Source organism: Sceloporus occidentalis, unplaced genomic scaffold, assembly GCF_023333645.1.
Source record: "Sceloporus occidentalis isolate IW3139 unplaced genomic scaffold, rSceOcc1.0.p SCAF_2, whole genome shotgun sequence".
NCBI lineage: Eukaryota > Metazoa > Chordata > Lepidosauria > Squamata > Phrynosomatidae > Sceloporus > Sceloporus occidentalis.
Window position 1 is genome coordinate 157,666,899 of NW_028316982.1, and position 10,450 is coordinate 157,677,348.

General features: G+C 51.0%; 1 protein-coding gene across 1 annotated transcript; it reads right to left on the reverse strand.

Annotated features, from left to right (window-relative positions):
* Window positions 1-410: 410 nt before the first annotated feature.
* Window positions 411-5,985, reverse strand: LOC149319180 (zinc finger protein ZIC 5-like). Its single transcript, XM_089508401.1, has 3 exons — window positions 5,648-5,985; window positions 4,557-5,581; window positions 411-910 (listed from the first exon to the last, which is right to left on the reverse strand). Exons 1-3 carry the CDS (start codon window positions 5,983-5,985, stop codon window positions 411-413), a joined length of 1,863 nt encoding a protein of 620 aa, XP_089364527.1.
* Window positions 5,986-10,450: the final 4,465 nt, after the last annotated feature.

The window sequence follows — 10,450 nt, forward strand, 5'->3', positions numbered from 1 at the left end:
TGTTTGAAATGTTTTTGAAAACCAATAAAAAATATATTGGGGGGGGAGCCATATTCCTAGATTTATCTGGGGGGGGGGGGAAACCTATTGCAATCAATGGTCATATCGGCAATGCGTAAACTTCAGATCAAGAAGTGCACACTGAACAACTCTCTGGTGTCTTCCTTACATTTGGGGGCGGAAAGGGTGGGTCACTTTTACAGTCCAACTTTATGGGATTTTCCTAAAGAGTCTTCTTCTTTAATAAAATAAAATTTAAAAAAAGAGAAGCAAGTCCAACGTCTTAATTAAATTAATTACATGTACAAACACCATAGGGTTTCATATAATGAATAAATAGCCCACGTGAACCAAGATGGCCTTCTGTGGGTTTGCCATCCAAAAAGGCGGGTTCTACCTTCCTCCTAGTTCTAGCGAACAGTCCTGGCTTCAGAGTTCCTGTAAGTCTCTTCCTCCTCCTCCTCCTCCTCCTCCTCCTCCTCCTCCTCCTCTTCCTCCTCTTCCTCCTCCGAAGAGGTGGCATTGCTGGATGGCGTGTGGAGGTGGTTGGGTACTGCTCCACTTGCCTGGCAGACATACCACTCATTGAGGTTGGTGACCTGAGGAGAAAGGTTGGCAGGACGGCCAGCCCTGCCAGAGTCCTGGATTGGGGAGAGTGGGTCGCGGAGGGATGTCCCCGAAGGATGGTAGCCATGAGGTCCTCGGTGGGTGGGAGAAGGCGGAGGGGACTTGCAGTGGATCTTCATGTGCTTGCGCAAGGAACTTGGGTGCGTGTAGGACTTGTCGCAGCCCCTGACCTTGCAGAAGTATGGCTTGTCGCTGGTGTGGACGTGGGAGTGCTTCTTCCTGTCACTGCTGTTGGCAAACTTCCTGTCGCAGCCATCAAACTCACATTTGAAAGGCTTCTCCCCTGAAAGACAAAACAAAACAAAACACCCAGCCATCATGGGACCCTTCTTTTCAATAGGAAGGGAGGAAGGAACCCCCAAATCTTTGCATTTACATGTTAAAACCAAACACAGGGATGGGAAGGAAAGGGGAAACAACAGCTCCAAAGGATGGGCCATCTCCTCTAAAGCTTAGCAATGGTGCTCCAGCCCAGTCTCTCCCATTCATTCCCCTTTTCAAGAATCACCATCCTCATCATCACAACAACAGTGCAACAGAAACACCCAGATACACAAGATAGCTTTCAATTTGCTACAAAATCAAAGTTGTCTGAGGAGGTCCATGTCCCAACTGCTATATGCAATTCAGATTTCAGATAAACTCATCCAGTGCAATAGAAACATCGCTCCTTATTCCATGTCCATAATTCTCCTCCAAAGGGCATAGGGAGGGGGAGGAGAATTAAAGAACAGATTAAAATGGGGGCTCACATGGAAATATACATAGAGAGAGCTTTGTCTCCACAGAAACCCATGTTGCCATAATCCCTTCCCAGTAGTTCACAAGAGGAGATCCTTCTTTTTCTCAGAAATAGCAGTAACACCTGTTTAAACATCTCCCTTCCCTCCTCCTTCTCTTCCTCTCTCTCTGAATCTCTCTCTCTCTCTCCTCCCATCCTTTCCTTTTCCCAGTGGCTCCTTGTGATGGAAACACTCCATTCAGAAGGCTCAGCTCCCTCAGAAAGCCAAGCCCTGTATGGCCACAGACGAGATAGATAGATAGATAGATAGATAGATAGATAGATAGATAGATAGATTTTCCCTGGGGCTAGTTGATGCTGAGACATCTTTCCCGACCCATGCCTCTAAGGCACACACAAAGCAAGGCAAGGGGCTGTTATACAGATTCCCCCCTTGCCAGGGACAAGGAGGCCTTACTACACAAAACCACACTCCTGCTTTTTTGTTCTGGTTGCTATGGCAGGGAGGAGCAGTTGGACGAAGGCTAGTCTATTTTGGAGGAGAGAGAGAGAGAGAGAGAGAGACAGATAGCTAGATGTATAGATAGATATAGATAATGAGTCCTAATTAAATACAATTACACTTCAAACAACATTTAGTGTATTTTTTGTATAAGGCCATAGTATAAGGCTATTCACAAAGTGTGGGCACGCACACACATAATATATATATACTGGGATTCATTATATATATATATATATATATATATATAGAGAGAGAGAGAGAGAGAGAGAGAGCGAATATCCCAGTTAAAATGCAATTCCATTTCACACAACATTTAGTGTACTTTTTGTATAAGACTATCCTATAAGGCTATTTGCAAAGTGTGGGCATATATACATACACATATAGTACACTAAATGTTGTTTGAAATATAATTGTATTTTAACTGGGACCCAATATCAGGTTCTTTTTTAATTCAAGTTTTCTAAACAAGAGCCCCAGGGCTCAATGGCTTCATCCTGCTCAGTCTTAAACAGATTTACTCAGAGGTAACCACCATGAAGTACTATCCTTGGTAAGGATTACACCTTTCCCAGTTTTAATAGGGATGGGATTGGGCCCATCCTCTCCGTTTGGGCAAAGTAGTGGCTCTTATGGAATCCGTTAAATCCGTTTTTCTTGTGTATACTGATTATCCCAAATTCTCTTTCCAGTTGGCTATCTCTAGCACTGTTTGGATGGAGAAGAGAGAGCTCTTTCAGCGGCTAAAAAGAAATCGTCCAAAACTATTTGGGAATTCGCAAAACCTTAAAGGCGCAGAGGAAAAGATCTCAGGGCCACATCTATCCAGGGGCCTGGACTCGGTGGGACTTACTCCCAAGTTGTGGTACTGGAGCTCATCAGGCTTCTGAGGACCCAAGCCCTTTCATGGCAAGCCCTGATGGAGTTTTATGTGTGTGTTTTGTGCTTTCAAGTCATTTCCGACTTATGGCGACCCTAGAGTGAACCCATCCTGGGGTTTCCTTGGCAAGGTTTGTTAAGAAGAGGGTTGCCATGGCCTTCCACTGAGGCTGAGAGAGTGTGACTTGCCCAAGGGTCACCCAGTGGTGGGACTCGAACCCTGGTCCAACACTCAAACCACTATCCCACACTGCCTCACTGCAGGCCAAGGTCCCTGGTTTTACGGGTTCGTTTGGCACCTCCCTCTGTGTGTCTGTGCCTGTGCCCTCAAGCCTCCCGTCGGCTTGGATTTCATAGGGTTTTCTCAGGCAAGAAATACTAGGGCTGCGTTTTAAGAACGTTTCAGGAACACAATGGAATGGAGTTCTGTTATTCTTGGGTTCAGCCGTTGAAACCCACGGTGAGCCTTTGGCCAAGTCACACTCTCTCAGCCTCAGGGGAAGCACTGGCAAACCTCCTCTGAACCAGGGTGAGCAGCGAACCCCGCCACAGAGGAGAGCAAGGCACTCTTAAAATGTAGGCCGGCATTGAGGGGGAAATGTTGCTCATGGACAAATAAAAGCTAAAAACACATAGTTTGGGGTGGGTTTTCCGGGCTATAGGTGGCCATGTTCTAGAAGAGCTTCTTCCTGAAGATGCCAGAGATGCCGGCGAAACGTCAGGAAGAAACTCTTCTTATAGCCCCCAAACCCCACTGGCCATTGCTTTACTCCTCCGCTTTGCAGCAAACAGGCCATAAATCAGGAAAACAATTAGGGGAAGTTTCTCTCTCTCCCTCCTTCCCTCTAAACAGCCTCCGGTGGGTAATATCTGTCTCTGCGCAACCCTATAAATCCCAGCTGCCTTTGAAAGTCCAGCCAAAAGGGAGGCTGCAAATCAAAACCGAGTTGGATCAAAGAGCGCACTCGCTCCGACTTCAGCCGCTGGGGAAAGCTTCCATGAAATACAAGCCCACGTCCAATTCTTATTCTGAAATCCTTTGAGACACTCCTCCCTAGGCTGCATCCACACTGGAGAAATAACCCGGTTTGGCACCGTTCCACAGCTCTCTTCCTCTGCCTGCCAAAGCATGCTGTGGAATAGGAAAGCTGGCCTGCTTGGTTGGAGTTTATTTTTCCCTCCCCACGACCGCAGGGGGCGCTACGGAGGAGATGGGGGTAGCCACAATGCGCGCCCAGAGACACACACAAACACACACCACACACCACACACCACACACCACACACCACACACCACACACCACACACCACACACGTGGGTGCCTCGACGAGAAATCGTGTCGGGGGAAAGTACATTACTTATTCATGACAAAAAACCACATGTGAGAGTGAACGTGGGAGAGTGGAAAGGAGGAGAGGAGGCACGAAAGAAGGAAGCAATGAAGGAGAGAAGGAAGGATGGAAAGAGGGAGGGAGGGGAAGAGTGTGGAAGGGCCTGTGGAGGGAAAAGGAGCGGAGGGGTGAGAGGAAGGAAGAAGGAAGGAAGAGAGGAAAGAAGCAAGCAAGGAATGAAGGCAAGAAGGAAGGGAAGGAGGAAAGAAGCAAGGAAGGGAGGAAGAGAAAGGGTGCGGAAGTGCTTGCGGGGGAGTGAGAGGTAGGAAGAAGGAGGGATGGAAGGAAGGAAGGAAGGAGAGAGAGAGTGAAGGGCAGAAGCAACGAAGGATGGGAAGGGAGTGTGGGAGTAGTGCCTGGGGCGGCCGGGAGGAGCCCCCTCTCCCTGCCTCCCTGCCTCGGTTGGCGGTACCTGTGTGGGTCCTTTTGTGGATCTTGAGGTTCTCGGAGCGGGCGAAGACCTTGCCGCAGCCGGGGAAGGGGCAGGGGAAGGGCTTCTCTCCGGTGTGGACGCGGATGTGGTTGATGAGCTTGTACTTGGCCTTGAAGGGCTTGCCCTGCCGGGGGCACTCCTGCCAGAAGCAGACGTGGCTGCTCTGCTCGGGGCCCCCGACGTGCTCCACCGTGACGTGGTTGACCAGCTCGTGCATGGTGCCGTAGGTCTGGGAGCAGGGCGAAGGCGGAGGGGGCGCCCCCGCGGGAGGGGAGGCGAAGGGGGCCTCCAGCCACTTGCAGATCAGCTCCTGCTTGATGGGCTGCCGCATGTACCGGAGGAAGGCGGCGGCCGCGGCGGCGGCGGAGGCAGGGCCGGCGGGGGGAGGCTGCGGGTGGCTGGCAGGCTGCGAGTGCGAATTCTGTTGCTGTTGGTGCTGCTGCTGCTGCTGCAAAGCGGCCGCCGCCGCCGCCGCCGCCAAGTTGACCGGGTAGCCGTGGGCCGTCGGGGGTCCGTAGGCGGAGGCCTCGACGGCGGAGGGCCCTCGGAAGGGCTCCACGCGGCCGTAAAACTCTGCCGCGGCTGCCGCCGCCGCCGCCACGGCTAGCCCCAGCCTCATCTGGCCGTTGAGCGGGTGCTGCGGCCCCGTCGGAGGGTCGTGGGGGAGGCCCGGGAAGGCGCCTCCGTGGGGCTCCCCGCCGTAGGTGCCGGCCGAGGAGATGAACATGGGCGAAGGAGGAGGCAGAGGCGACGGCTGCTGCTGCTGCTGGGGCTGCTGCTCCCCTCGACGGCCGGAGGAGTAGGCGGGCTCCGGGGCGGCCTGGGCCGGGGACTGGGGCCCGAAGGGGTCCGCGGAGGCCAGGTCCCCCCGGAGCAAGTGGGGGAAGCCCCCTGGTCCTCCTCCGCCAGCTCCTCCGACGTGCAAAGCGGCCAAGTCGGCCAAGCGCAGGCTGGGGCTCCTCCTCTTGCAACTCATGGCCGCATGCAGGCCGACGGGGGGAGCCCTGCCCTGGGCCAGCCCCGCGGGGGGGAAGCCGGCCTTCCTCCTCCTCCTCCTCCTCCTCGTCGGCTTCCTCCTCCTCCTCCTCCTCTTCCTCTTCCTCACTCCCAGGGCCTCCTCCTCCTCCTCCTCCAAGGCCTTGCCAACCATGGAGTGCCTAAGCGGCCCTTGAGCTCCTCCTGCCTCTTTTGTCTGGCGGAGCCTCTGCCTCGGCTGCTGCCCGGCTCGGGGCCCCGGCTGCTCCGTCCATCCTCCTCCTCCTCCTCCTCCTCTGGCCTCCAGCGATTGGCAGAGCGCTCGGCACATTTGAGCAGCGCGGTCGGGATCCGGAGTTTGGGACGGTGCGCGGGTGGGATTGGAGGGAGAGGCGTGATTGGCAGGGGCAGGGGCACCGCGATTGGCTCCCATTCAGGCCGGGCGCCCAGCGGGGAACCGCCCTCCTGCTCTCCATGCTTTCCAGCCGAAAAGGGGAAAAGGAAAAGAGGAGGAAGGCGAGCGTCAAGGCCCCAGACCCCTCCCCTGGCCCTCCCCCTGGCCCTCCTCCTGGGGAACAAGTTCCACTTTGGAGGAGAGGAAGGGAAAGAAAGTGAAAAAGACAGAAGGAAGGAAGGAAAAGAAAGTGAGGAAGGAAGATGAAAGAAAGAAAGAAAGAAAGAAAGAAAGAAAGAAAGAAAGAAAGAAAGAGGAAGGAAGATAGAAACAGAAAAAGACAGAAAGAAATGAGGGAGGGAGGGAGGAAAAAGAAAGAAAGAGGAAGGAAGATAGAAACAGGAAAAAAAAGAAAAAGAAAGAAAGAAAGAAATGAGGGAGGGAAGTAAAAGAAAGAAAGAGGAAGGAAGGAAGGAAGGAAGGAAGGAAGGAAGGAAAGAAGGGGAAAGTTGGCGCCCAGCCGTCGGGGAAGGAGGGAAAGCGAGCCAAGGAAGCGGAGAGCCAGGAAAAGGAGGAAAAGGAGGACGGGGGGGAGAGGAAGGCGTGTTTGGAAGGTGTCTCGGAATTGGACTCCTGCAACACCCCCGGGACTCTCCTCCCCGACCCCTTCCCCGCCATTTGCAGGGAAGGGAATTCGCACCCTGCTCCTTCTTGGCCCCCTTCCTCACTTCCACCCGCAACACAGGCATGTCCTCCTTTTCTAGGACTTGTCCTCCTTTCCCATCCGGGGGAATTCCAAAACGGCCCTCTATTTGCAGCAAGACTCAGAAGCATGCATTTACATTACTGGTTTTGATTTGGTCATGACCTCTTCTTATTTTTTTTAATCTTGAATGTCCTCCATTTAGTCCTTCTTTGAGGTGAGGGGCATGTGGTAACCCTGAACCGAGAGAGATGCCCAGTCTTTGCAAGGCAGGGCAAGGTTGAACCTGCTTTCCTCATCCTCTTCCTCTGCAGTCTTCCCACCCATCCAATTTACAATTTGTTTACAAGGTGTTCTTGGGGGTTTTATTTGTGGGGGAGAGGTTGCGTTCATGTGAACCGCCTGGCGCCCTTCCACTCCACCCGCCGCCAATGCTTGTGCCTTCCTCGATTCGTTTCCCACTAAAGGCGGTCCTCTATCATGGCAATTTCCTTCCGAGGAAGTTGTGTCCTTGCCTCCCTCTGAGGCTGAGAGAGTGCGACTTGCCCAAGGCCACCCAGTGGGTTTCCATGTGCGAGCTAGAATCCCAACCCTGGTCTCCAGAGTCATAGTCCAACACTCAAACCACTATACTAACCACGCTACTTTCTAGACAAGTTTTTCCTCCTCCAACAATAGGTCTGCCTAGGAGAGTTGCCCGAGGCTGCCAGCCGGAGGGCAGCGCTTAGCTAGGCTCAGATTAACTCCGTTATAACAACGTTAAGGGCTAGGTTACAAAGCAAAGATCCTAGGCACACTTCCACGCGTGGCATGGAAACCCGACAGAAATACCCGCTGCTAATTTTAGGAGGGGATGTTGCTATCTATTTGCTCCCACCTTCCTTTTCTTCTCTCTTAACTCGGGGGTCAAGGGGGGAAATGCGGGTGAGAAAGAAAGAAAAGTGGGGCGACAGAGAGATCGAGGGAGTCCCATCTTGTGGGAGTCGGGAATCAATGTTTGTCCAGATGTTGCCTTAAACGCTGCCCTGGTCCGAAGCGCAACAGATGTTGGAGCTGCGGAAAAGGGCTCGAGGCTTTCCTTTTTTCCTAAGTAACGGAATGAATTACTGTTGCTGCTGGGGAAAATAACTCGTTTCGAGGTGTGTCAGCCTTTCAAAGAACTGACTTTCGAAGGAGACGTCAGATCCGGCTCTTCAGCTCGTGTTTCCTCTTATTTTAAAAGGGAGAGGATGGAATTAATCCTCAGGATATAAAGTCACGGTTTCTAAAGCTTCACAAAGCGGGTTGACTCCGCTTTAACTGCCATGGCTCCATGCGATGGAATTCTGGGAATGGTAGTTTGTTGGGCTCTGCTCTGGTGCCCCAACAAAACTACCATTCCCAGAAATCCGTAGCATGGAGCCATGACAATTAAAGTGGTGTTATTTCTGCAGTGTGAACGCAGCCTAAGAGTGTATTTTCTCTTCTCTCTCTCTTTTTTTACACCCGCCTTAAAATAAACCACTTTATTTTAATATTTTAATATCATGTTTACACTTGATATTTTGGGGGGTGGAAATCCGAGCTCTCGCCATCCTCTCTGATCCCTGGAGGGTTTTCTCAACGCCTTTGAAAGGAACCGGTTGGTCCTTGCAAACGTATTTGAGGAATAGGTGATGGGAAAAAACCAGGCAAAGCTTTTAGAGGGATCGACCCCAAATCAGGGTGACCAGACATCCTCCTTTTCCAGGACATGTCTTCCAATTCAACCTTGTGTCCAGGAGGAATTCCAAAACGACCTCCCTTTGGAACATGATTAAAGAACAGGGATTTCAATTGATACGGGTGTTTTTTTTAGCTTTTACGCTGTAACGTCCTACATTTTCCCTCAGTTTTCAGAGCCTTGGTCCTCCTTTGTGGTGAGGGCATCTGGTCTGCCCCAAAGCAGGGGAGAGTGGGGCGTTTCCAACGTTTCTTTGAAACGTGGGTCTCAATCCGCTACTTTCAATGGACCTGTCGCTTCCAGGAGGAATTGCCAAATGCAACGAATTTAGGGCTGGAGAGGAAAAAGTACAGATTTGCGCTCTGTACAATTGTGCAAAAATAGCATTAAATGCCCCTTCCTCCAGCTCTTTCAAGGCAAGGGGAAGGAGGTCGCTTCCTTCCCCTTTGTATTCAATAGCCCCGATGAACCGTCTTTAGTCGCCGGAGCAAAACTAACTCAGCCAGGAGCTGCATTTCCATAATGCAAAGTAGTTCGTTCCTTAGACAGGAGCTGAGAAGCCCGGTCGGGGCGGTGCTAAGGCTGCTTTCCCCAGCCGCCCTTCAACCGGGAAGGCAGACTTTTTGGCACAAGGTCTCGCCAGTAGTTTTGCGCCTAATTTGAAACAGACGGAGACGAGGCGGAAAGACTCCCGAGCCATTTCTCTCTCTCTCTCTCTCTCTCTCTCTCTCTCATAAAAACATAGGAAGACATTGGCCTCCTTTTTTTTTTATCCTAAAAGGGCTGGGAGGGGGACAGAAAGAAAGACATCTAGACCTGCTAGGAAGCAAGTGAAAAACCCCGCCACCTAGTTTCCAAAAAGCCCCTAGGAAAGGAGAAATCATGTGCGGTGTGCTCGTTTTGAGTGCTGAACTGGGACCCCAGAAGAGCGGGGTTCGAATCCGGATCAGTCATGGAAACTTGCCTTGGGCAAGTCACATTTTCTCAGCCTTACGGGAAGGAAATGGCAAAGCACCTCCTAATAAATCTTAGCAAGAAAGCTTTTACTCTCTCGGAGTTGACTTGCAGACACCTAACAGCAACCAAATCGAGATACTGATGAACCAGGTCATGTGTCGGGCTTTGGCCACATTGTAAATAGACTATTCTGAGTTTCTGATGCTACTACACCTGTTGCCAGTTCTTCCTTTCTTTCAGTGCAATTCCACTCGTCCTCCTTTTGCAGGACATGCTCTATCTTTCAGCCTTCTGTCCAGGAGGAAATTTCAAAATGTGCTCCATTTGGGGCATAACTGACAAGCCTCGGTTTACATTTCTAGGAGTGTTTTTAGCTTTTATTTCGTAATGCCCTCCACTTTTATTGAAAGTCTGACATTGTGCGTTGTTCTCCTTAGGACACCTGGCCGCCCTGAGTGAGAGCCTACCTGGCTCAGCCGACTAAAGCCATACTCCAAGGTGGCTTTGGTGGCTGGCGGTGCGTGCCTCCGAGGCATTTTTGGCTTACATTCGTCAGTTAGAGGCACTGAAACCGATAGGACTTTGGTTAGGGATGGCTAACCTATAAATGGAGCCACCCTAAAGCTGACCAAGTCTGGAACCATCTTGATGGGTCCTTCTTCCAGGAAAGGATGCTGAGGACTGAAGCCTCCCGGATCAATTTCGGATACAAGAGAGAGCCCTTCAGACAAAACAGATCCTGATTTAATTTGGTCCAAAAAACAAGTCAAGCCTTTCCAGACCGAAGGCACCAATGCCTTTTTAAACCCCTCTCTCTCCATCTCTCTCTCTCTCTCTCTCTCTCTCTCTCTCTCTATATATATATATATATATATAGTGGTGGTGGAGATTTAAAGATCTAACCTTATGAGATGATTGGTGGTTTTCGAGTGAAACCTTAAAGTTTCTTTCCAAACAGAATTTGACTTTTCTTTGAAAAAGAAAGGAAAATATGTTAAAAGCTTTAACTGAATCCCGGAGTATACTACCACGCGACATCGTGCATTTTTGTTAAACGCAGCGTGATAGGCATCTGTCATCGCTTCAGTACTTCGTAACACAAATATATCACTCTGATCAATTTCCCTCTCTTATGGAAAGTG

Coding starts and splice junctions, on each gene's coding strand:
- LOC149319180 (XM_089508401.1), bottom strand. CDS start 5,985: ATGGGAGCCAATCGCGGTGCCCCTGCCCCTGCCAATCACGCCTCTCCC. Junction 5,582..5,647: donor AGGAGGAGGAGGAGGAGGAA/GCCGACGAGGAG, acceptor GGCCCAGGGCAG/GGCTCCCCCCGTCGGCCTGC. Junction 911..4,556: donor CCACAAAAGGACCCACACAG/GTACCGCCAACC, acceptor TTTGTCTTTCAG/GGGAGAAGCCTTTCAAATGT.